This window comes from Dipodomys spectabilis, unplaced genomic scaffold (assembly GCF_019054845.1).
Source record: "Dipodomys spectabilis isolate Male_0828 unplaced genomic scaffold, ASM1905484v1 ptg000657l, whole genome shotgun sequence".
NCBI lineage: Eukaryota > Metazoa > Chordata > Mammalia > Rodentia > Heteromyidae > Dipodomys > Dipodomys spectabilis.
In genome coordinates this window covers 221,643-248,098 of record NW_024871334.1, presented here as the reverse complement: position 1 = coordinate 248,098, position 26,456 = coordinate 221,643, and the positions used below count along the sequence as shown (strand labels likewise).

Below are 26,456 nucleotides of genomic sequence, written 5' to 3'. Positions count from 1 at the left end.
AAGCAGCTCTGGGGGCAAGTCTAGAGATTGGGCTCCCAGAGCAGAGGTGACTGTGCTGGAGGAGTTTAGTGACAATGGTCAACTTGGAGACATCATGACGCACTGACCATGCGCTGTGGTTCACACTGTACCTGCAGCTCCTTGGGAGCCTGAGGCAGAGTGTGAGAACATTGAGAGCTGTCTGGGGTGCAGAGGGACACACAGGTCCTCTCACTCTGCCATTGTGCCTGGTGATCGTTCTGTCAGCATTTCTGATCACACACAAAACACAAAGTGCAACACGTGTGTGACCTCCATGTGCACACGCAAGAGTGTAAAACAATGGTGAATTGTTTCCACACTGGCAGCATCTCCTGTGGTATGAGCTGCATGCCTGGTCTGGGTCTGCACAGCCAAGGAGGGCCCACAGTTCCTGGTGTGTTCCAGGAGAATGGTGCTCATATGTGAGCTCACAGAGCCTCCTTCCTGAGATGAGGTCAGGTGTGTTTTTGCCACACTTTACTTCATTCTGACCACAAACCAAGATGGCCAGGGTTCAGGCATACGCTTGGGAGTGAGTGGGCTCTGGTGTTTCACTTGTCACAGTCTGGCTTTATTGTTTGTTTATCCTGTTTATATGCATTTATTTGTAACAATATCATCTGTGTTGTCCATCTCAATAATAATAATAATCTCAATAAGTCACAATCAATAACAATATGCTCATAGGTAAATGGGTATTTGGTAATTATGGAAAATGTCTTGTGTCTTCTTCAAATTGTTTTATTAACCCTTTCACAGTGTTCTTGAATCAGTCTTTCAATTCATTGGTTACAGTGATTCCTAGTGCTGGACAAGATGGTGAGCTAAATGTGAACAACACTTTTGTCCATGAACAAGAATCCACTGACACAAAGTTGAGCAGATTCTGAGGAAGAGAGGAAAGGAGCAGCGACAGGGAGTTCCTGGGGACCCAGGACATGGCAGAGAAGTAGTCAGGGTGGAGAAACTGTGGCACTGAGCTCTGACCTGTGTGCAGCTCTCCTGCTGGGGAAGAGAGCTGAAGCATCAGCAGGTGACATCAGGTGTGCTCACAGAGGGACTGGCAGCTCTGCCATGGGACACACGGCTGGGGACCTCGCTGCCACCCCAGGGACTTGAAGGTGGAGACAGATCTGCTGTGAGAAGCTCCCAGTGTAAAGAGAGGCTGAGGTCGGCAGTGCTGTGAGCCAGGCATCTGTGGTGGCTGCAGAGGGCAGGATGAAGGCTCCTCGGCCTCTGTGGATGGTCCCCATGACAGGAGATGGCTGCACTGGGCTCACTTCCTCATTTAAGCCTGGAGTCTTGGGATATCACACTGTCTTTTGTTTCACTTACATTTATTGGTCTTGTAGGTAAACACATTTCAGTCCCTAGCTGAGGATGTCCTTGTTTGAGGGATATTTAGTGCAATTGAGTCTGCATTGTCAACCATGTTGGAACACCCCCTGAGAGACAGTGGGGCCTCCATTAGACCCCTGGAAACCCCTGGGTGGGAGGGCTTTCCTCTCTGCCCTTGCCTCTGCCCCCTGCTGGGGACTGAGAGCTCAGGTGGTGCTCCATCCCCCTCCATCCTGAGGGTGTAGACAGAGTGGAAATGACCATCAGCAGCTGCCGTGGGCTGTGAAGCAGGAGTGTACACAGAGTGGACAGCACGGGAGGCTGAGGGGAAGAGGAAGGGAGGCCGCTCACCTGAGACAGGTGTGGGCATCAGGGAAGAAGGACACAGAAAGTGGCAGTGCTCTGCAGGAAGCTGATGGCTGATCCCATCTCACCCACACACAGGAAGTCCTTCCCTCCCACAGTGCGCCAGTGAGCACGTGAGGAAGAGGAAACAAAAGGAAGGCAGGCATGTCCAGAGGGACTGTGGGGTGCTGGGGAGGTGTCCAGAGGGACCCTGGGAATGGGAGGAGGCATCACAGAACCTGACACCGAGCTCCCACCCAGCTTCTGGGGTGAGATCCAGGGCTGCTGGCCCTGAGCATCTCCGCAGCTCAGGCTCAGGGTCTGGTGATCAGTCTGTGTCAGGGCTCATGCTGATGTCCCTCCCGGTGTCTCTTGCACAGTAATCCGTGGCTAGGTCCCAGTGGTCACCGTGCTCAGCTCATGGACATCTGGTTCTTGGCTGTGTCCTCAGACACTGTGACTTGACTCCTGAGAGACAGCTGTAGTTGAAGATGTCTCCTGTCCTTCCCAGTAGCTTCCCTGGGGCTGTGGGACCCAGCTCCATCAGTAATGACAGCCAGTGCCACCTACATGGTGCAGGCAAGGGACAGAGACCTCGTGCGGGCTTGGCTAGGCCAGCCCGTGACTCCTGTAGCTGCTGGGACAGGACATCTGAAGACAGAGCACCTCAGTGCCGGGCATGGGGAGAGACGGTGTGTTCTGAGTTCGGATGCAGCGTCCTCACAACATCCTGACTGCATCCCAATGTCCTACACCCAGGAACGGCCAGCAAGGAAACAAAGGTCCGCCCAGCATTTCAGGCATCAGGAAGATGTCTGTGACTCACAGGAAGTATTTCCAGGGTCTGGCAGAGGTTGAGTGTAAACAAGTGAGTATGAACCCAGTGTCGCTGGCTCATGCCTGTAAACCCAGGTACTCAGGAGGCTAAGATCTGAGAATGATGGTTCAAAGCCAGCCCGGGGAAGGAAAGTCCCTGAAACTGTCAGGGACTTTATTGGAGAATAAACCACAAGAAAACCAGAAGTGGTGATGTGACTTAAGTGGTAGAGCGCTTGCCTTGAGCTGAAGAGTGAGGGACAGCACCCAGGCCCAGAGTTCCAGACCAAGGTCCTACCAAAAAAAAAAAAAAAAGTGAGCAGCGAGTGTCTGCTCTTCCTCTAGGAAGACGAAGGACAGCATGGGGAAGGCCAGATGGACTCTGCTCAGGATCTCTGCAGATGGAGAGAAACCAGTGGAAATGGAGAGCAATGTCCTCACTCAGCCTGGGAGCCCTAAACACCCTAGACAGCTCTGTGGGTGACGCAGCTTCCTGTGGAGAGGCCAGGCACACAGAGGAGTCAGGGCCTGAGCTCCACAGCTGCTCCTGTGACTGCCATGACCTCAGTGAGTGCCCAGCGCCCCCTGCTGGTGCTGAGTGCCCTGCAGGGAGGTTTGTGTCTGGCCCACACTGGATTTCCTGCACTGTGTCTCTAGCACAGTAATAGACAGCCGTGTCCTCCACTCTCAAGCTGTTCATCTGCAGGTAAAGTGTGCTCTTGCTGTTGTCTCTGGAGGTGGTGAAGTGGCCGTTCACAGAGTCTGCGTAGTATGTGCTACTACTACCACAGATGTATGAGAGCCAATCCAGTCCCTTCCCTGGAGCCTGCCAGACCCAGTTCATGCCAAAGCTACTGAAGGTGAATCCAGAGGCTGCACAGGAGAGTCTCAGGGACCCCCCCAGGCTGCACCAAGCCTCCCCCCAGAGTCTACCAGCTGCACTTCACACTGCACACCTGCAAGCACAGAGAATCCTGGTCAGCAATGGTCACACACATCCACAGTTCCTCCCACTCATGTCCATTTGCACACTCAGTATCCCTTACTCCCCATAAATCACCTTTCACCAGAGCAACAAGGAGAACCCAGCACAGCCCCAGCTCCATGGTGGTGGTCTGTGCTCAGTCACTGGTGGAATCAGCTCACAGAGCTCAGGTCAGGGATGGGCTGGTTTTCATGGGCAGAGGGACGTCCTATTTGCATATCCTCTGCTATAATACAGCTCTGGGGGGAAGTCCAGAGATTGGGCTCCCAGTGCAGAAGTGACTGTGCTGGAGGAGTTTGGTGACAATGGTCACCTTGGAGATATCATGACACACTGACTACGTGCTGTGGTTCACACTGTACCTGTAGGTCCTTGGGAGCCTGAGGGTGTGAGAACACTGAGAGCTGTCTGGGGTGCAGAGGGACACACATGTCCTCTCACTCTGCCATTGTGCCTGGTGATCGTTCTGTCAGCATTTCTGATCACACACAAAACACAAAGTGCAACACGCCTGTGACCTCCTTGTGCACACGCAAGAGTGTATAACAATGGTGAATTTGTTTCCACACTCGCAGCATCTCCCGTGGTATGAGCTCCATGCCTGGTCTGGGCCTGCACAGCCTAGGAGGGCCCACAGTCTCTGGTGTGTTCCAGGAGAATGGTGCTCATCTGTGAGCTCACAAAGCCTCCTTCCTGATCCGAGATCAGGTGTGGCCTTGCCGCATTTTACTTCATTCTGACCACCAGCCAGGATGGCCACAATTAAGGCAGAGGCTTGATAGTGGGCTCTGGTGTTTCATTTGTTAAAATCTATTTTTCTCATTCATATGTATTGTGTATGTGCGACTAAATCATGTGTATTGTGAACTTGTAATAACCTCAGTGAGTCATACTCATAACAAAACATAGGTAAATGAGTATTTGGTAACTATCAACAAGTGACTAGTGTCTTCTTAAAATTGTTTTATCAACCCTTTGATAGTTTCCTTGCATCAGTCTTTCAATTCATTGGTTCCAGTGATTCCTAGTGCTGGACAAGATGGTGAGCTGCATGTGAACATTTTTGTCCATGAACAAGAATCCACTGACACAAAGGTGAGCAGATTCTGAGGAAGAGAGGAAAGGAGAAGCGACAGGGAGTTCCTGGGGACACAGGACATGACAGAGAAGCAGTCAGGGTGGAGAAACTGTGGCACTGAGCTCGGACCTGTGTGCAGGTCTCCTGCTGGGGAAGAGCAGCTGAGCAGTCAGCACGTACCATCAGGTGTGCTCACAGAGTGACTGCCAGCTCTGCCGTGGGACACACGGGCTGAGGACCTGTTAACTAGCAAAAACCCTGAAATGAAGGAAATGAAAAAAAAATCATCAACCCTGGTGTTGGGGGCATGGCTCAGTTGTTAGGCGGTTAGTCAATGAGAGAAAGCATCAGGTTCTGATTTTGAGTCCTAGTCGTGAATGCAAAAGGGAAAAGAAAATTAAGGCCTGACTCAAATTGTAGAGAACCAGCCTTGAGTGAGAAAGCAGAGGGAGAGTGCAAGGTCCCTGTTTGTGCAAAAGTGCACAATAAAAATGCGTATAACACATGAGAGATACCAAGTGTTGGGGGCCAAGCTGGGTCATGTGAAGCAGGCAGGCTGATAGTGAGAATGTAAATAAGAACGTGACTGGAAGTTATACCACAGTCCATGAGCACACAAACACTAGAAATGCCATGGATTCCAAACTCCAGTAATGTCCAGTGGCATATTTGTTTTTTATCTTCGGTTGCTGTCGCATTGTTTACATCAGCAAGCCAGGAGAGAACGAATGGAGAAAGGAAATGTGGTATCTTTGCAAAACAGGAGTTTATTCATCCATGAGAAGGAGGAAGTCCTGGCATTTGTGACAACATAGATGACTCTAGGGAGTTCACGTGAAGTGTGGTAATGCAGGCTCAGAAAGACAAAGGAGGGCTTGTGACACCTGTGTGGTCTGTATTTGTGAAAACATGTAAGTCAGCAGACCGCAAGCTTCCTCACTGTCAAAGAATGGAACCTGTGCGCGGTGTACGATCCTTAGCTCTTCGTTGACAATGGTTCCACAGCATTTGTGTACATTATCACATTGCACTCTAAGTGTGAATGTGCATCGTTTTAATTGTCCATGTTACGTCAACGAAATAGAAATAATTACAAAACTTTCTGACCTTGAGAACTTTTACCAAATGTCACCATCACAGCAGGAGCAGTGGCACCATCACTGTCCCTCCCTCCTTCCCAGAACCCGATGCTCTCGGGGGCTCGGTCATCTGGAGCATGTGGGCTGAGCCCTCTCCTGAGCAGGGCCTAGACACCAGCAGCCCCTCCACAAGGTGAGCCTTAATTTTTTCGATGCTCTTCCTGATCTGTTATTTGAACTGACACTAAACAGAGTAGGCAGCCTATCAGGTTTAGTGCATGTATCTGTTGTATACTGTTTAGATCCTGTTAAACAGTTATATCCTCAAGCACTTATCAATTCTTAATGGTGTTTTGTCTGGGTTCTGGAATGTTCAGTCCAGAGTGGTCATTTATGTCCACACATGTTGCAATATGCAGTGCCTGGGGACTGGACAGTAATGGACACAGGTCTGGAATCAGCTTTGGGGTGCCTGGGGACTCTGAAGCCTTCCACCAGCTTCAGGTGCCCTGGGGCCATTTTACAAGGTATTTATTGAGTAGGGTGCAGGGCGTACCTCAGAGAGTGAATCACTAGCACCAACCACGTGGTATAATCCCATGTCAGTGATAATGACCTCTTTATCTTAAGAGGACAATGTAAGCAGTAATTGACTCTTCTCTAGCCCAAGCTTCCAGAAAGCCTGGTGTGAAATTAGCTTACACCAGCATAGAAATCTGCATTCCTATCAAGTCAAGACTGAGTGACCTTTTCAGGATAGTCTCAGTACTCTGAGGGTTCATGTGGGAGGTGGCAATGCATCCTCCCTATCCTTTTGGATCTCATAGCTTGAGTTTTGGGAGCTCTCACGACATAGCAATGGCATTATATGCCCTTAATATTGAAATTCCACTTCTGTGTGCAATCCTTCAGTAGCAGATAAACATTGGAAAGACCCACATAATGCAATCTTCACATCAGCCGTTATGGTAGAAGGATGACACTGATAATGCCTGGAAGCCTGGAACTGTCAAAGTACGGGGCGGTGGGTTTGCTGGTGTGTCCAAAGGCTCAGTGGATGTCTGCCTACCAGTCCAGAAATTAAAGCCCAGAAATAAACAGACAATCACCCAATGTCCAGGAGGCTGTGGAGGGATCTTCAGGAGGATGAGGAAATCTATAGGCTCAGGGAGAACAGGGAGAACCAGCTTGACACCGATCCACCCTGGGGCAAATAAGGAAATTTTCTCAAGAAGCTGGAGGAGCTTATAGGAGAATGGAGAGGAAATCAACAGGAAGAATCTGTACCAATGGTGATGGTATTCAGACTGCTAGTGTCTGTGTGGGGACTCCTATGCTGGGTAAACTGTTGTATGGAAATGTGGTGTGGTATGTAACAACTCAGTGTTGAGCTAGAGGAAGGCTCTGCCATCCTGGAGGCCAAAATCTGAGTTCCACAGTTGGTGTCTTTACTGGGTGTCTGCAGTCACCATGGCTGTGGCACACATAGGCACCAGGATTCCAGGTCAGCACAGCACTGCACCCCTCCTGCTCCACACACACTCAGCAGGTACCTGGAGGGTGCTGTCTCCTGGTGAGGAGAAGGGTTTGTGTACTGTCCAAATGATTCCACAGGATGAAACCTTCACAGGTGGAAGACGCCTTTCCTAAGCCATGGAGTCCAGACAAAAAACCTTCCTCAAGAAATGAGCCTTATTCCTTCGTGTAATGGTGTGGTGAGGGAACAGGGCGTGATTTGTCTTTGTCTCAGAGATGGGAGTATGAGAGGAGAGTGAGGAACTGCACCACAGTGGCCAGGATGTGGGGCAGATGCCTCAGGAGGCTGCTCTTCTCAGCACAAGGTTCAGGGTGAGCAGCAGTGCTGGGACAGTGCACAAAACCAGGACTCATGGACACCTGTCCTCGGTCCTGGATAGTGCACAATGCCAGGACTCACAGACATCTGCCCTCAGTCCTGGACAGTGCACTACACCAGGACTCACAGACACCTGCCCTTGGTACTGGACAGTGCACTACGCCAGGACTCACGGACACCTGCCCTCAGGACTCACAGACACCTGCCCTCGGTCCTAGACACCGCACAATTCCAGGACTAACAGACACCTGTCCTCGGTCCTGGACAGCGCACAATTCCAGGACTAACGGACACCTGCCCTTGGTCCTGGACCTCACAGCACAAACAGGCAGCCCATGTGTCCATTTCCCCAGAGCTGCAGACGGTGGAGGTGAAATCATGTATTCAGAGTGGACAAGGGTGAGCTCTGCATCCACATCCCATGACTCCTGGTCAGCCTCCCTCCAGACCTGATGTCCACCTCCATTCCCACAGAAGGCCTGCTGAGACGCAGCAGGAGAGGGCTGATGCACACAGGCTGAGACATGGCACTAGCACGTTTTCCAGGTCTGCAGAAGCCCCAGCCTGAGCAAAACCTGACCCCAGGTCCCTACTTGACCTGGGGTTCAGTCCACACACTTACAACGGCCATTTCTGGCTGAACAGAGAAAAGAAGACACATGGAACAGAGTCTTTGAGCAGGAAAATGAGTACACTGACACTACCCCATTGTCCAGTCATGAGCTGGATGTGCACAGGCGGGAAGGGGAGAAAGGGAAGGTTTGCTAGCTCCAGGGGTGGCGGTCTGGCTTCTCCTCACAGGATTTGGAAGTACTAGGTTAGAACTCAGGCCTGTGCTCGTTGGGCCATCGTGCCGTGACTGGGCCATGCCTCTCATTTTGCTGAAAGCTGTCATTCGGGCAGAGCCTTGGTGTTGACTGAGGCTGGGCTTGGAGCTCAAACACTGTGTCCATAGCTCTGATGTAGCTGGGGGCCCAGAGGGCTTGAGACGTCACGTCTAGCTCCTTGACTGAGATTCAGCCTGGCTAGTATTTTCACTGGCTGGATTCAAACTATAATCCTCCCATCCCCACTTCCCACACAGCCTGGATTGCAGGGAGTACCCTGTGCATAGCCATGTCCCTCAGGTTTTCAACGGGAATTTCAGGGCCTCCTCAGCAGGGAATCCCAGAGTGTCTCCCCAGGTCTCATGGGAAAATGATCGTCAGGTCCCCTGGCCTTCCTCAGGTCCTGGGGACCACGGCTGGGTTGTTGACGTTTCCAGGGCGATGCCCTGGTCTCATTGATGTGGGAATATGCTTTATCGTTTAAAAATCATAACAACATGATCACATTGTGAACTCAGAGACACCACGGAGTGGCAGCCTCCCAGATCCAGAGGGGATCCCTGGCAGTTGGCTGGACAGAGGGCAGCCAGATGGTGACAACAGCCCTTGGCTGCACGTTGTGTTCTGGATGGGCTCTGGGCTTGGGCGTGCTGGGCGTCCCTGTGGGTCCCGTGCGTCCCTGCGGCAGGCTTGTGTCAGGGCTCACACCTGGTCTCCTCAGTGTGTCCTACACAGTAGTGCAAGGCTGTGTCCTCCATGGTCACAGAGTTCAGCTGCAGGGAGCACTGGTCCTTGGAGGTGTGCACTGGCATGGTGACTCTGCTCTGGAGGCACGGGCTGTATGCGGTGCTCCCACGTTTATAGATGTGTCCATTCCACTTCAGCATTTTCCCTGAGGCCTGTTGGGTCCAGCTCCGCAGTCACCATGCTGACAGAGTCACCAGAGACCGCACAGGAGAGGGACGGCTTCTGCACGGGCCTCAGCAGGCCATGGCCTGATTCCTGCAGCTGCATCTGGGACAGCACAGCTGTGGACAAAGGAGCAGCTGCATCTTGGCCCAGACGCCGCATCCCACGCTCCTGCCCAGTCCCAAGTCACCACCATTGTGAACTGCCAGCAGGAGCACAAAGACCAGACCTGCTTCACGTTCACGAGGTCACGGCTGTCACGCGCAGACAGCATTTCCAGAGTGCAGAAGAGGCTGAATTTAAGCGAGGGTGCAACTTCTCCTGGTGTGTATGTGGGAATTTGCATGTGGGGGCATCCTGCTTGTGGCTGCATACGAGGGGCAGCATCCCTGTCACCTGTCCCCTGAGAGGAGGTGACCGCGGGTCTCTAGTCACCTGAGTCCTGTGACTGCAGCCTCATCTCCCTGGTCCTTGCAATTACCAAGAGGCATTCATGCTGAAAGACCTGATTTTTCATCTAGATATGTAATATGTGAATGCAAACAGTGTCTTTCTTTATCACACAAAAAATACACACCTACACATACCTGTACACACACCTCACAGGTACATACATGCCCACAATACACAATCACACATATATACACAAACACACATATATGTACATACACAGAACCTTGGAACCTTGATCAGGAAGTAGATCCAATGAGTGTCAGTGGAGGGAAAGAGAAAGAACAAGCATGCAGAAGCAGGATAATCCTTGTGGACCAAGTGTTCTGGGATTGCAGGGCTTGTCCTGGTCTTCAGAAGTATACTGAACTGGGAGAGAGATTGGTAGAAGTGACCACTCATGAGAAGAGACTGCAGGATTGCACGAGAACACACGGTGGTTACTCTGGTAGTAAAGTTCGCCAGAATACATTCTAAGAATGATGGCATTCTAACTGTTGGACATCAGTCTTATTTTTCCTAAGAAGGAATTCCACGTGGTCCCACACAACCCAGTCACTGTGGAGAATTGGGAGTTCACGTGACAGGAAATCATGGAGGTTCTCAAGTGCAGCAAGTTTCCATGACCATCATTTTCATCCTTTTTCCTAACCCAGCAGAGCACAGCATCATGACAGGACTGTGAGATGGCAGTACATGGCTGTTGGTCCATTCATGACCTGGGTAAGTCACAGGAGTGTGTGTGGTCTTGGTACACCCATGTAACTCCATTTACTGCAATTCATTTATGACCCCAGATAAGGTCACCGGGACTGTAGGAGGACATGGTACATCCATGTAGGTCCATGTACTCTACTCCATGTATGACCCCACAGCAGGCTCTAGGTTCTGGGGAAGTCTGTGCATGGGTAGGCCTGGGAACCTGCGTAATTCTCTGATGTAGCCTCTGCATTTTGTCATGAACACCACCTGGTCTGTACATTCTGCTAAATAAAAATGGCACCGATTTTGTGGGTATTTCACAAGAATTAGACTTAATGTGTGATCAATGTTCCATATTGTAGCAGTATAGGTTCTCTACAAGCAGAAATATTACAATGAGGATGAACCTGAAGTTAAACAAATATGGCTTGTGAATTATTTTGGTTCTGCAATTGCATAGAGATTGTTCCTTTTATGTGAATGTAAGGAAGAAAAGTGGTCCTGTGTGACATGAATGTATAAGGGAAGAAAACAGGTCCATTGTGAAGTGAATGTGTAAGAGGAAGGGAAGAGATCTGATGTGAAATGAATGTGTAAGAGGAAGGTAAGACGTCCCATGTGAAGTGAATGTGTAAGGGAAGAGAAGACGTCCCTTGTGAAGTGAACATGTAAGAGGAGGGGAAGAGGTCCTGGGTGAATATTCCCTGTGGAGTAGGTGTTTGATGAGCCCGTAGTCCCTTGTCTGGTTTACCAGTTCACCAGACACAAATAAGAGGAAACAGACTTTCAGGTTCTAGACGTATTCCCAGGTGATGGACAGTGCAGGAAATATGAAAACTCCTCCCCTCATATTTCAGTGAAAAGAGGGTCGATAAATCTCTGTGTTTGTGAACATAGATATGCATTGCAAATTTGCATATGAACATGTACATACAGACAGAAACTACATGAAAGCAAATTAGATTTGTATATGTATATAAATGTGTGAAGTTATACATAGAGTACACATTAGAGCAACATATACACACATATATATAACACACATGGAATAAACTTGTTCTACACACAAATACATGTGTGCATATCTACACAGCGTTATATACCTATGTATGTCTAGAACAAAAAATTATCATCTTGATGCAGAAAGCTTTTGAGAAACTCCAGCATCCTTTTATGCTAAAAACTCTGTAGACAGGGGATCAGTTGACTGGAAAACGTGTTCACATGACTATTAGCTGGGAGTGTTTGCCCTGGCTTTATTCACGAGGAACCCCTTGCTGTCTGTGTTTTCTGAGAATGGTGATGGTGGAACCTTTCCCACATTCAGCATGGGCTCAGGTTTGCAGCCTTCTCCTCACAGCCCGAGACAGCTGCGTTGCCTCAGGTTTCTGACACACTCAGGATGTGGGTGTGCACACTGTGCCTCGTACAGTAGTACATGGCCGAGTCCTCAGCTGTCAGCCTGCTCAGCTCCATGGAGGCTGTGCGGGAGGAGGTGTCTGCAATCAGGGAGACCTTGCCCTGGAACTTCTGAGCATATTTGGTCTCACCATCACTAGGATCGATCCTTCCAATCCATTCAAGCCCCTGTCCTGCCTTCTGCCTCACCCAGTGCATATAATAGCTGGTGAAGGTATATCCAGAGGCCTTACAAGCTAGCCTGACCGAGTCTCCAGGTCTCCTCACTTCAGCCCCAGGCTGCCTCAACTGGACCTGGGAGTGAACACCTGCAGAGGAGAGGGAGGTGTGAACTCTCTGGTGAGGGTCTGGTCCCTTGGGGCTTGTCCTGGGCAGCACTCACCTGTAGCTGTGGCCACCCAGAAGAGGAAGCTCCAGTTCAGGTGCATAGTGGGCTCTGAGCTCTGGGTGTCACAGAAGAGGCGACAGCAGGCTGCTCTGGGAAGGAGCCTGTGTATATTGTCCACCGCAGATCCTGCTTGTTTGCATATTCATGAAGCAGGTGCTTGTTAGCTCAAGACGTGACCTGGGTTTAGAGGGAGAGGGAGGGAGGCGGCCCTCTGATATGTGGGGCTGTGTGTGACCTCACTGAACTCGGAACCCTGGGAACCATGGTGGATGGACTCAGGTCTGCACAGCCTCCCTCAGGTATCTGTGCTGTCAATATGGTCACATCTCATTCTCATTTGCACAAACAGAATTCTGTGCAGTGCTCACAGACGGTCAGTGTTGATCACAGGTCCTTGAGTTCCTGTTGTTCCTGGTTGACCAGCTCAGTAAGCTGACCCCTCTCTGAGGAGTCCCGTGGGTACCATGCAGGATTGGGCGTCCCTGGTCCTTGTGTTTGTTGGGGCTCCGTCCAGGCTGCTCATGGAGGGCTCTACTTGGGGAAGGAGGCTGGGCCTCACCTGTGCAGGGGCTCCATTGCAGGACTGCCTCATGTTCAGTTCCAGACTCCACCACAGAACAAGTTCAGGATATCAGCTCTTGGCCAGGACACAGGTCAGCACCCTGTCCAGGACCCCATGAGCAAGGCTGAGAGTGTCCTGTCCATTGGGGTATCCAGTGTCTGAAGATAGCTGGGCATGGCCGCAAGGCCAACAACCTTCACTCAGAGTAGAGTCTTTGCTGTACAGCCCCCAGAACCCCTCAGGAGGGAGAATGAATTCACCTGTGAAGGACCACAGAGGGGTATGGAGACCGCCTCTTCCAGCCGGTGATGGAAGTGTGTGTGTGTGTGCACACTGTGAATATATATGTGTGTGTTCACTGTGAATATATGTGTGTACACTGTGAATATATGTGTGTACACTGTGAATATATGTGTCCACACTGTGAATATATACATATGTGTACACTGTGAATATATACATGTGTGTACACTGTGAATATATACATGTGTGTACACGGTGAAAATATATATGTGTACACTGTGAGTATATATATGTATGTGTATACTGTGAATATGTGTGTGTACACTGTGAATATATATGTGTGTGTACAATGTGAATATATTATGTGTACACTGTGAATATATATACGTGTGTACACTGAGTATATATATATATGTGTGTGTGTACACTGTGAATATATGTGTGTGTACACTGTGAATATATATGTGTGTGTACACTGTGAATATATGTGTGTGTACACTGTGAATATGTGTGTGCACTGTAACTATATATGTGTGTACACTGTGAATATATGTGTGTACACTGTGAATATATATATATGTGCACTGTGAATATATATGTGTGTGTACACTGTGAATATGTGTGTGCACTGTGAAAAAATATATATTGTGTTTACACTGTGAATATATATGTGTGTGTACACTGTGAATATATGTGTGTGTACACTGTGAATATATATGTGTGTGTACACTGTGAATATATATGTGTCTACACTGTGAATATATCTGTGTACACCGTGAATATATGTGTGCACACTGTGAATATATGTGTGTGTGTACACTGTGAATATGTGTGCGCACTGTGAATATATATATGTGTACACTGTGAATATATCTGTGTACACTGTGAATATATGTGTGTGTGCCCTGTGAATATATGTGTGCGCACTGTGAATATATATATTTGTGTGTACACTGTGAATATATATGTGTGTGTGCACTGTGAATATATATATATGTACACTGTGAATATATATATGTGTGCACACTGTGAATATATATGTACACTGTGAATGTATATATGTGTGTGCGCACTGTGAATATATATATGTGTGCACTGTGAATATATATGTGCACTGTGAATATATATATGTGTGTGCGCACTGTGAATATATGTATCTATGCTTCCTTCCCCTTCTATCCCGGTGGTACTCGTGTAACCTGAATCGGAATTATCTGGATCCCACATGACACGGAGCCCGTGTGCATGTCTAGGCCTTGTGTATAAATACAGCGGACGGACACACGCACGTGGAGGTGCACGGTGCGCAGCCCTCTGGAACGCGCGCTCTCGTCTGTGTGAGTGCGCACACCGCTGTGACACCTCCCCGTGTCGCCACACGGACGGAAGCCTGTTCTCACCGGCCGGGGCCTTCAGGCCCTGGCGCCTCCGCGGCGGCCCGGCCCTCCCCGTCCCGCTCCGCTGGGCTGGACCGGGCCTTCTGGCTGCAGGGCAGGCTGCTGCCCTGGGCCGTCCGCCGCCTGCGCTCCGCCCTGGCCCTGGGCCGCGGAGCCTTGTGGCGGCTGGCCGCGCCCGGCCCCAGACCGCTGATGTGGTCGCAGAGGCCGACACGGGCCCGCAGCGCCGGCAGGGCCCGCAGCGCGGAGGCCAAGCCTGGGCCAGGCGTCTCCCCGCGGCGCGGCCTCCTGTGCGGACGCCGCCGTCCCTCCATGACGCCCCACGCCCGAGAACGCGGACCGGACTCACCGCGCAGTGCGCCTGCGCCGACTCCTGTGCACACGCAGCCCGCACATCCACGGCCCCGTCACGCAGAGCAGCCCTCACTCCGTGAGCCCCGCGCAGCTCCCGCCTTCTCTGTGCCGGCCTCCGCGGAGAAGGAAGGCAGCGGCTCTCCTGCCGGCTGGCATGGGATCCGCGTCCCGCACCTCGTCGCCTCTCGACCGCCAGGAACTCCTCAGCGCGAACTCCTCCGCTGGCCTGGTTCATCGTCTGTGTGAGTGCGCACACCGCTGTGACACCTCCCCGTGTCGCCACACGGACGGAAGCCTGTTCTCACCGGCCGGGGCCTTCAGGCCCTGGCGCCTCCGCGGCGGAGGCTAACCGCAGCCAGGGGATGGGCTCTGGCTCGGGGTCCTTGGTGAGCTGGTCGGCTGCAAGCTGCACTCGGTCAAGAGGCAGCACGACCAGATGGGATCAGGTTTCAGAGGCAGGCAGGGCTCTGCGCAGACGGCCTAATGTCCTCGACCAAGACGGACAGAGCAGACGCCGGCCTCCGTTGCATCTGCGCAGAGCCACCGTCCTGGTGAAGACCTGGCACGGGTCAGTGTGCGCACGCGCAGGAGTCCTGCGTGGGACCCGTACGGACAGCTGGCTGCGTGCGCAGGCGCACACCCGCCCCACACCACGTGACGGGGTCCGAGCGGCCTGGCCCGGCCCGAGCCGCAGCGCCGCGCGACACCTGGAGACGCGGCCTAGGGAGGCGGACAGACGCCCGCCGCGGGCTCGGAGCGGCGCCCGCACGGCCTTCGTCCGCACCCCGCAACCCGAGGTGCGGCTCCGCACGGACAGACGGATGGACAGCGCGCTGGCCGCCATCGCCCGTCCGCCGTCCTCCCGTCCTTCCCCTGCACGGCCGCGTCCTGTGACCGAGCAGGAGGACGCGGCGGCCGTGCTCGCCGCCCGGGGCCGCCACCGCCTCCAGACGACGAGCCACAGGGACCGCGGGAAGACGCGCCCCGGCGAGGGGAGCCCAAGGCGCACGCGCAGCCCAGTGCGGCTGCGCACTCGTGAAGGAGGGAGCGCGGGTGATGACGTCAGCCGGGACCTGCTGCGCGCGCACCGGGCCCACCCGGGTCTGTGAGCCTGCCCGGGCGGGAGGACGGAGGCCGGTCCTGTCAGCGCGGGCTCCGGAGTCTGCGGTCACCGCTCCCACAGCCGGGCCCAGTCTGTGCTCAGCAGGAAGCCCGGAGTCTCTGTGCTGACCCTGCGGGAGAGCACGCCCCCGAGCCCTGAGCGCTCCAGACCCGCCTGGCCTGTGCGGAGCCAGCTCTGCCTGAGCCGGAGCCTGGGCCTCGCTGCGCTGTCAGGCCCTGCCTGCGTTCAGATGGAAGCAGCCCAGCCTCTGCGTCCGAGCAGCAGCGCAGGGGAGACACCAGCTGGGGTCCTGGAGCCCTGGGAGGGTGGAGGCCAGACCCCAGGGCCACCTCCTCACCACACCTGCAGCTGACGCGGCTCAGCGCCTGCTGGCCCAGGCCGCTGCACCTGTGTGTCTGGGCCCCACTGGCTCCTCTCACTGTGCCCTGCACAGTGACACAGGGCCGTGTCCTCGGTTCTCAGGCTGCGCATTTGCAGGTCCAGCGTGCTTTGACTGTTGTCTCTGGGGAGGGTGAACCGGCCTTCACAGAGTCTGCGTACCATGTGCTACCACCAACTGGATCAATTCGTGCAACCCACTCCAGCCCCTTCCCTGGAGCCTGGCGGACCCAGTCCATGTAGTAACCACTGATGGTGAATCCAGAGGCTGCACAGGAGAGTCTCAGGGACCCCCCAGGCTGCATCAAGCCTCCCCCAGACTCCACCAGCCGCACCTCACACTGCACACCTGCAAACACAGAGAATCCTGGTCATCAATGGTCACACACATCCACGGTTCCTCCCACTCATGTGCATTTGCACACTCAGTATCCCTTGCTCCCCATACATCACCTTTCAACAGAGCAACAAGGAGAACCCAGCGCAGCCCCAGCTCCATGGTGCTGGTCTGTGCTCAGTCACTGGTGGAATCGGCTCACAGAGCTCAGGTCAGGGATGGGCTGGTTTTCATGGGCAGAGGGACATCCTATTTGCATGTCCTCTGCTATAAAGCAGCTCTGGGGGGAAGTCTAGAGATTGGGCTCCCAGAGCAGAGGTGACTGTGCTGGAGGAGTTTGGTGACAATGGTTACCTTGGAGATATCATGATGCACTGACCATGTGCTGTGGGTCACACTGTACCTGCAGCTCCTTGGGAGCCTGAGGCAGAGTGTGAGAACACTGAGAGCTGTCTGGGGTGCAGAGGGACACACATGTCCTCTCACTCTGCCATTGTGCCTGGTGATCGTTCTGTCAGCATTTCTGATCACACACAAAACACAAAGTGCAACATGCCTGTGACCTCCTTGTGCACACGCAAGAGTGTAAAACAATGGTGAATTGTTTCCACACTGGCAGCGTCTCCCGTGATAGGGGCTCCATGCCTGGTCTTGGCCTGCACAGCCAAGGAGGGCCCACAGTTCCTGGTGTGTTCCAGGAGAATGATGCTCATCTGTGGGCTCTGCAGAGCCTCCTTCCTCAGCTGAGATCAGGTGTGGCTTTGTCGCACTTTACTTCAATATGACCACCAACCAAGACGGTCAGGATTCAGGCAGATGCTTGACAGTGGGCTCTGGTGTATCAGTTTCACAGTCTGGCTTTCTTGTTCGTTTTTCTGGTTCATATGCACTCTGCATTTCTGACAGTATCCCATGTATTGTATATTGTGATAACCTCAATGAGTCTCTACATGTAACATACAGTGCTCATAGATAAATGTTGATTTGGTAACTCTTGATAAAGTATTTGTGTGATCTTCAAATTGTTTTACTAAGTATGAGATTCCTTATTTGCTTGCAATTTTTTTTTTGTGAAAATACTGTACAGAGGGGTTACAATTACATGGGCAAGATGATGAGTACATTTCTTATCAAGCATTGTTGACTCCTCCTTTGTTTCCCCTTCCCATCCCTTCCATTCTCAACCGTACCAACACCTTCCCCCATCCCGGCCAAAGTTGTAAAGTTTGATTTTCGACATAACATCTTGTACATGGGTCCACCTGTATCCCTATTTAAACAATTGGTTTTTTCCCTTCCTGCCCACAACTTATACCAACATCAAATACAGTGAAAGCAGGTGTTATACTGTGGGGGAGGGACATACAAAGTAACAAAGAAGTAATCTTATAAATATTTTAGAAACAATTGAAAGAAAGTAAAACCATTTGAATCCTTTCTTGGGGTTCACTTCGCCTAACATCAACTTGTCTGACAGTTTCTGTTTGTCTCAGATATATACTAGTTATTGCAAATAAGACATAATGTGATACTGGTGTTTCTATGGTTGGTTTATTTCCTTTAATCTAACTCTCTTTAGATCTATCACAAATGACAGTCTTTCTTCCATTCTGTGGGTTAGTTCTATTCCATTGTCCACACCTTTCCCATTTTCTGTATCTGTTCTTCTCTTGTTGGACCTTTATTTTTATCTTAGGCCACTTTTGCCACATTCTCCCTTGGATGTCCTGTGCTCCATGCTCCACTGCTCTGTCCCAAATTTCTATCTGAGAAACATCAGAATGGCCTTTGCCATGCATCTTGCCAACTTCCTGATCAGAACACGTAGCGATGAGCAGCTCAGATCACAACGTTTGGGCAGTGATGATCAAGATAAATAAAATTGTCCCACAGGTTTATGTTGCAGATAAAACATTCCTATTATTTAGTGACCTTGTGATTGTTGTAATATCATAGTATCACACACCTTGGCATGTTCTTGGAGATGATGGTAGCTAGCCTAAGCTGCTGCTAGTTGCCTAAAATCTAGCAATAAATTAATATATACAGTTTACATTTGATATGATAGTAAATGTGTTTCCTAATATTCTTGAATTCTGTATGTCTGTATATATGTTTCATTATGTCTCAATGTTTCTGGGAGATTTGTTGGCAGCATTTTCCATTAGGCTTGGGTGGATTTGTGTTTTTCATCTCTAGCCTTCCTCAGATCTGATCTTGGAGATCATGGCAAACTCAGTTTCACCAATGTGTAATTCTCTGTGCTTTGTTGAAGTGAAGTCTCCCTATGTTTAAGTAAACCTCACAGTGGAAAGCAGAACATCTGATCCAGACAGTCAAGGATGACCACAGACACAGACATAGAGAAGTCCCTGGGAGACAGTGCTCATGACGGAGCCACAGGGACCCGGCCTCCATCCCAGACGGGACATCCACAGGACTCCAGAGCCATCGTGATGTAGGAAACCCCAGGACAGACGGGGCCCAGCAAGCTCAGTCTACATGCACATGGCCTGTTGTCTGTCCAGTCCAACCCAGACTCCTCGTGTCCACTTCCACGTCCCCATGGAGAACAGCAAGAGGCCCTGGGCAGGGGAGACTGAGGAGTCCACTAACATTTCCCAGGGTGCAATAGACTGAGCTCCAGGGTTATGGCTGACTCTGTGTTTTATGACTTGGGTCCCCAAGTACGTTTGGTGGTTGGACAAAGGGAAAAGGAGGCTGAGAGTATGAGAGTCACTGAGGAGGAAAATGAATTAATGGAAGAATTCTGAAGCCCCATGCCCAGTGCCACAGGCAAGGGAGAAAGGCAGGGTTTGGGGCCTGATAAGATTCCTGAGTCAGTGAGCTGAGCTGTCTCTGTCTCTGTTTCCATCTCTGTCTCTGTCTCTCCTATTTTGAACTCAGGGCCTCTTCTGTTAGGCTCACACCTGCCAATTTAACCATGTTTCTACTTTTCGAATCTTAGTTATTTTTCTGGTAGAGTGCTGTGGTTTTGCCTGGGGCAGGTTTCAGACAGTGATTCCACACTTGCCTCCTGTGTAGCTCGAATCACAGGAAACAGCTGCCACATTCAGCTTATTGATTGAGATGAGTTCCTCAAAATAATTTTGCTCTCCTCCTCCCAGGTCTCTAGGATTGTAGACACCAGTCACCATGCCAGGCGTTTTCCCTCTTGTTCACAGAACAAATTCCAGCTCTGTGAATCCTGGGATCTTTGTCCTGAGTCCCATGGGGTCACCAGGGTCCCTGAGTTTCTTCAGGATCAAATACTGGTCACCACTGCAGAGCCATTTTTGCTTCCCTTGTGATACTCTGTTCATTCTTAAAGTCCTAGCAAAGGACTGGAGACATCACAGAGGAGTGCGGGTCATGAACTCAGGAGACATGCTGTCACACTGTGGGCACAGAGGCAGGGCAGACAGCAGGAGAGCAGCCCTGGGCTCTGTGTGCAGCTGCTCCTGAGCTGACCTGGCTCCAAGATGTGCCGAGCGCCCCCTGCTGGTGCTGAGCGCCCTGCAGGGAGGTTTGTGTCTGGCCCACACTGGATTTCCTGCACTGTGTGTCTAGCACAGTAATAGACGGCCGTGTCCTCCACTCTCAGGCTGTTCATCTGCAGGTAAAGGGTGCTCTTGCTGTTATCTCTGGAGGTGGTGAAGCGGCCCTTCACGGAGTCTGCGTAGTATATGCTGCTACTACCACTACTGATGTATGAGAGCCACTCCAGCCCCTTCCCTGGAGCCTGGCGGACCCAGTTCATTTCATAGCTACTGAAGTCGAATCCGGAGGCTGCACAGGAGAGTCTCAGGGACCTCCCAGGCTGCACCAAGCCTCCCCCAGACTCCACCAGCCGCACCTCACACTGCACACCTGCAAACACAGAGAATCCTGGTCAGCAATGGTCACACACATCCACTGTTCCTCCCACTCATGTGCATTTGCACACTCAGTATCCCTTGCTCCCCATAAATCACCTTTCACCAGAGCAACAAGGAGAACCCAGCGCAGCCCCAGCTCCATGGTGGTGGTCTGTGCTCAGTCACTGGTGGAATCAGCTCACAGAGCTCAGGTCAGGGATGGGCTGGTTTTCATGGGCAGAGGGACGTCCTATTTGCATGTCCTCTGCTATAAAGCAGCTCTGGGGGGAAGTCTAGAGATTGGGCTCCCAGAGCAGAGGTGACTGTGGTGGAGGAGTTTGGTGACAATGGTCACCTTGGAGACATCATGACGCACTGACCACATGCTGCGATTCACACTGTACCTGCAGCTCCTTGGGAGCCTGAGGCAGAGTGTGAGAACATTGAGAGCTGTCTGGGGTGCCGAGGGACACACATGTCCTCTCACTGTGCCATTGTGCCTGGTGATCGTTCTGTCAGCATTTCTGATCACACACAAAACACAAAGTGCAACACGCGTGTGACCTCCTTGTGCACTCGCAAGAGTGTAAATCAATCGTGAATGTGTTTCCACACTGGCAGTGTCTCCCATGGTATGAGCTCCATGCCTGGTCTGGGTCTGCACAGCCAAGGATGGCCCACAGTTCCTGGTGTGTTCCAGGAGAATGGTGCTCATCTGTGAGCTCTGCAGAGCCTCCTTCCTGAGCCGAGATCAGGTTTGGCATTTCCGCAATTTACTTCATTCTGACCACCAACCAAGATGGCCAGGATTCAGGCAGGTGCTTGATAGTGGACTCTGCTGTATCAGTTTTCCCAGTCTTTGTTGTTTGTTTTTGTCAGTCATATGTATTGTACATTTGTGACAATTTCAAATGTATTGTATATTGTCATAACTTCAGTGAGTCACTACATGTAACATACAGTGCTCATAGGTAAACATTGATTTGGTAACTATCGATAAATTATTTTCATGTTCTTCATATTGTTTTATCAATCATTTGATTCCTTATTTCATGCAATTTTGTACCCAACTTCCAACCTCCGTCTATCCCGTCCTCCCTCCATCCTTCCTCATTCTCTAGTAACCAACACTTCCTTTTCTGTTCTATGCAGTGTATTTCTTCTAGACATAATGTGACACTGGTGTTTCTATGGTTGGTTTATTTCCTTTAAGCTAACTTCCTTTAAGTTGTCACAAATGGCAGTCTTTCTTCCTGTCTGTGTGAGTACTGTTCCATTGTCCACACCTATCCCATTTCCTTTATCTGTTCTCTTGTTAGACCTTTATTTAATCTCAGGACCTTCCTCAAACTAAATGTGTAAAAAATACCCACAAAACAACACAAAACTGCAGTTTGCATTCTCAGCAGAAGAACTCCTCCCCACACTCTACCAGAAGACCAGCATTTATATTTTTCATGTTTGTGATAACAGTCATGCTGACTTAGGTGAGGTGATATTTCACTGTGGGATTGATTTGCATTTCATTGATATTAGCATATTATCTTGCACTTGAATATTTGTCTTTTTGTTGTCGGTCGTGGGGCTTAAACTCTGTGCTTGGGCGCTGTCCCTGTGCTCTTCAGCTCAAGGCAAGAGCCCTACTGCTTGGGCACTGTTGCACTTCTGGTTTTCTAATGGTTTATTGGAGATCAGAGCCTCACAGACTTTCCTGCCTGAGCTTGCTTTGAACCACCATCCTCAGATCTCAGCCTCCTGAGTAGCTAGGATTAAAAATGAGAGACACCAGCACCCGGAATATTTATCTTTTTAAGAACTCTCAATGCAGGTCTTCTTATCATTATTTCACTGGGTTCTAGACTTGTCTTTTGTTGTTTTCTTGAGACATTTGTTTGGATGATACAACGTGGATAGTAAATCATTTTAGAGACATTATCACTACTATCATTATGCTGAAGCTTTACTCTTTTGCATTATTTCATGTTGCTGAAGAGGTGGTTCCCAGCAATCTCTTTGTGCCTTTATATCTTTATTTTTCGCTGTTGCTGTCATATGGGGTACGAGTGCAGTCACAGGAATGAGCGTGTAGTCTACATTTTAACGTCAGACTCTGGCAGCACCAAGTTCACTTCTCTCCCTTCCCTGTGTGTCACTGGTGGACATGGATTAAGGGAGTGCTGGTTCTCCCCTCTCATGCATTCAGTGAGCGGTTCTGACCTGCTGTGTGTGCAGAGGAGGAGCTCACCTTCCTCTGCCCCAGGCTGAGATGAAAACGCAAGAACCTGTCCTTTCTAGGCTCTCCCAAGTCATTTCACAGTTTTCTGAGAGGCTTCTCTGGTCTTTCTGAAATGTCACCAACCCTTTCCTCCCTCTGTATGTAGTGTGTGGGATTATCAGACCCGACATCCACACTGAACGTTGGTCAGGTCTCGGTCTTTGCCTTGCACCATATGGATTGTGGCCTTGGCAAGAATGTTGCCACCACAGAATCTGTCCTGAGCTTAGAAGGGTCCTCTGCTCCCACAGACTCCTCAGTGATGGAAATGACAGTCTTTCCTGCTTCCCTGTGTGAGTGCGTGTGCAGATTATCAGACACGATATCCATGTCCAGTGTTGGTCCTGTCTCTGCCTTTTGTGGCTTTACAGACAATCTGTGCTGCAGGAGAGGTTCTGTGGCTGTGGCACCATGGAACTCTGTCCTGAGATCGGTTGCTGATTGTTATGGCCGTGGTACTGAGCTCATCCCCCCTGCTGAGTTGTGCAGCACTCATCTTTCCTGGGTCTGGTGCCGTGCTCTGTGGCTAACCGACACCACACTCTTCTTAGGTTTAGAGGACAGATTTCAGAGACCTGGTAATTCACTGTTTCTGGAGACTGATGTGCACATTTGCACAGGACGTTCTGGCCTTGTGGCTGTTATAAGCATACTAGCAGTTCCTCTTCAATGTCCTCTCCACGGAGCAGGGCCATGGCCTGCTGACCCTATGCACAGGTGCTGAGACCAGGCCTGGACACATGCTGCTGAGAGGCACGGGCGCTTCTGTGTGGCTGCCCGTGGGAAGCAGCCCTCGCTGGGGCAGCGGTGTGGGAACAAGACCCCTGGTTCCTCTCCGCCTCAGTTGGTGGTCCCAGCCCGCAGGATGGCAGTTAGTGGAGAGAAGGTGCTGCCGCAGTCCTGAGCCGCGGACTCCTAGTTCTCATGTCTCAGGTCTCTCCCTGCAGCAGTAAAACCTGCTGAGAGCTTTGCCCAGCATTGAGGAGAGCATGGACAACGGTGCCTATAGTAATGTTACATGTAATATACGTAGGTATTTTATACACGAGCACATGTGGTGCATCTGTAGTAATTTTGCCTCCATGAAGCACTAAGATAACTTTTCCCCTGTTCTGTAGAACGTGTGAGTGCACATCTCTGTAAAGGTCAGAGGTTGGCTGGAAGCGGTGGCCACGCACAGCTGCAGTCACCGTCCCCGCCCCACAGCCCCGGCTGCCGTGAGCCCCGTCAGCGGCTTCTGGGACCAGAGCCGGGCCCAGGCGGGTCAGCTGGGAGCCACAGGACACCAGGCTACTCCATAGGAGTGGAGCCCCACAGCTGAGGCCTGTGTCTGCACCCGTGTCACACCCCGTCTGTGACAGCCCCGCTGCCAGCTGTCATTCTCTGGAGATCCTGCACAGACAGGAGACGTCCCGGGAATAGACTGAGAATTCCCACCGTCTGTTCCCAAAGCCCGGAAGGATGCTGACACCTGACTCCTCACAGGAGGCTGAGCCTGCGCTTTACAGCACCTCGCCCACAATGTGCATTATCCGGTGGACAGAGAAGGAGATGTGTGAGAATGAGTGTCACTGCGTGAGAAACTAAACTAGTTAAAAAGTCAGTTGGGTCAAATTCTGTTCTCCATGTGTCCAGCTCTACAGGCCTGGAAAGGCCGAGAGACCAGTGAGGCTCATGGTCAGTGACACGGCTCTAATCTGTTCACCACGTGCATTCCAAGCTCTGTGCTGACCAGGAAAACCCAGCCACGTCTGCCGGGCTTCACCGGGGCTTCAGCAGAGACCCTACTTTCCTCAGGTTGAGATTCTGCTGACCAAGTCAGTCACCTCCGTCAACACAAGGATGGTGTATGTTTCATTCATGGGACGAGGTTTGTTGTCATTTTAAATTCACAGCAGAATCCAGAACTCTCTGTATTCATGTTTATTGGCCTGTGTTGGTTGTACAAGGAACCACATTATAACTCTCTATACCCCCACATGGTGTCCCCTGACAAACGCAGCTCCTCCGGCCTCCGCCTCCTTCCCTCCCTCCTTCAACAACCTCATCAGGTTCCATTTTCTATTTGTATTCATGCGTATCAAGTATTTGGACCCAACTTAATATCCACTTCCTGCTTCACTTGCTCTGTTTTTCTGAGTGGACACATCACAAACTAGAATGATTGGGAGATGTCTGGGAGGAAGAAGAGGGTGGAGTATGTTCAAGATCAAATAATATGAAAGTATATTGTGTCTGGGCATGAGGATGGTGTAAGGCAGCTCCCAAAGCTGTAGAAAAATAGAGGGATAAGGAGAATGTGGAAAGAATAACGGACAGGATTAATCCACCTACAGTGTAATACATGCCATGTGAGCTCCAATGCTGAAACTTCTTTACATCAAGATTAACCAGTGAGGAAAATGCAGGCAGGGACTGGCTGTGTTGTGGACATCGCAGGAGAGGTAGATCCTAAATCTAGACAGCAATTCTTAACCACTGTTGGACAGAGACGCAGCTCCAACACTCAGACAGCCGGCCTTTGACCTTGCCTGCTGCTCCTGAGGTCCTGTGCTTCCTGTGTGCTGAGCTCTCTGTTCCTGAGGTCCTGTGCTTCCTGTGTGCTGAGCTCTCTGCTCCTGAGGTCCTGTGCTTCCTGTGTGCTGAGCTCTCTGCTCCTGAGGGTCCTGTGCTTCCTGTGTGCTGAGCTCTCTGTTCCTGACTGTCCTGTGCTTCCTGTGTGCTGAGCTCTCTGCTCCTGAGGGTCCTGTGCTTCCTGTGTGCTGAGCTCTCTGCTCCTGAGGTCCTGTACTTCCTGTGTGCTGAGCTCTCTGCTCCTGAGCAACCATGCAGGAGGTTTGTGTCTGGGCTACCACTGAAGTTCCCTCATGGTGTCTCTGGTACAGTAATACACAGCCGTGTCCTCCACTTTCAGGCTGTTCATTTGCAGGTAAGCCATGCTTTTGGAATCATCTCTGGAGATAGTGAACCGGCCTTTCACAGATGCAGCATATTCTGTTGTGTGACCATTAGCTTTGTTTCTAATAAAACCAACCCACTCCAGCCCATTTCCTGGGGCCTGGCGGATCCAGTACATGTAGTAATCACTGAAGGTGAATCCAGAGGCTGTACAGGAGAATCTCAAGGAGCCCCCAGCCTGCACCAAGCCTCCCCCAGACTCCACCAGCTGCACCTCACACTGCACACCTGCAAACACAGAGAATCCTGGTCAGCAATGGTCACACACATCCACTGTTCCTCCCACTCATGTCCATTTGCACACTCAGCATCCCTTGCTCCCCATGAATCACCTTTCAACAGAGCAACAAGGAGAACCCAGCGCAGCCCCAGCTCCATGGTGCTGGTCTGTGCTCAGTCACTGGTGGAATCAGCTCACAGAGCTCAGGTCAGGGATGGGCTGGTTTTCATGGGCAGAGGGACGTCCTATTTGCATGTCCTCTGCTATAAAGCAGTTCTTGGGGGAAGTCTAGAGATTGGACTCCCAGAGCAGAGGTGGCTGTGCTGGAGGAGTTTGGTGACAATGGTCACCTTGGAGACATCATGACTCACTGACCACGCGCTGTGGTTCACACTGTACCTGCAGCTCCTTGGGAGCCTGAGGCAGAGTGTGAGAACACTGAGAGCTGTCTGGGGTGCAGAGGAACACACATGTCCTCTCACTCTGCCATTGTGCCTGGTGATCGTTCTGTCAGCATTTCTGATCACACACAAAACACAA

At 51.1% G+C, this 26,456-nt stretch overlaps 3 gene segments (V, D, J or C); all 3 read right to left on the bottom strand.

The window, feature by feature from the left end:
* Positions 1 to 120: 120 nt before the first annotated feature.
* Positions 121 to 9,415, bottom strand: LOC122101383. The segment is given in 4 exon segments: positions 121 to 149; positions 3,151 to 3,251; positions 9,053 to 9,168; positions 9,269 to 9,415. Coding segments are annotated over 4 exon segments (393 nt in total).
* Positions 9,416 to 11,778: 2,363 nt separating this feature from the next.
* Positions 11,779 to 12,300, bottom strand: LOC122101357. The segment is given in 2 exon segments: positions 11,779 to 12,132; positions 12,207 to 12,300. Coding segments are annotated over 2 exon segments (393 nt in total).
* Positions 12,301 to 16,291: 3,991 nt separating this feature from the next.
* On the bottom strand, positions 16,292 to 26,128 carry LOC122101361. The segment is given in 3 exon segments: positions 16,292 to 16,303; positions 25,622 to 25,924; positions 26,029 to 26,128. Coding segments are annotated over 3 exon segments (351 nt in total).
* Between the last annotated feature and the right edge of the window lie 328 nt (positions 26,129 to 26,456).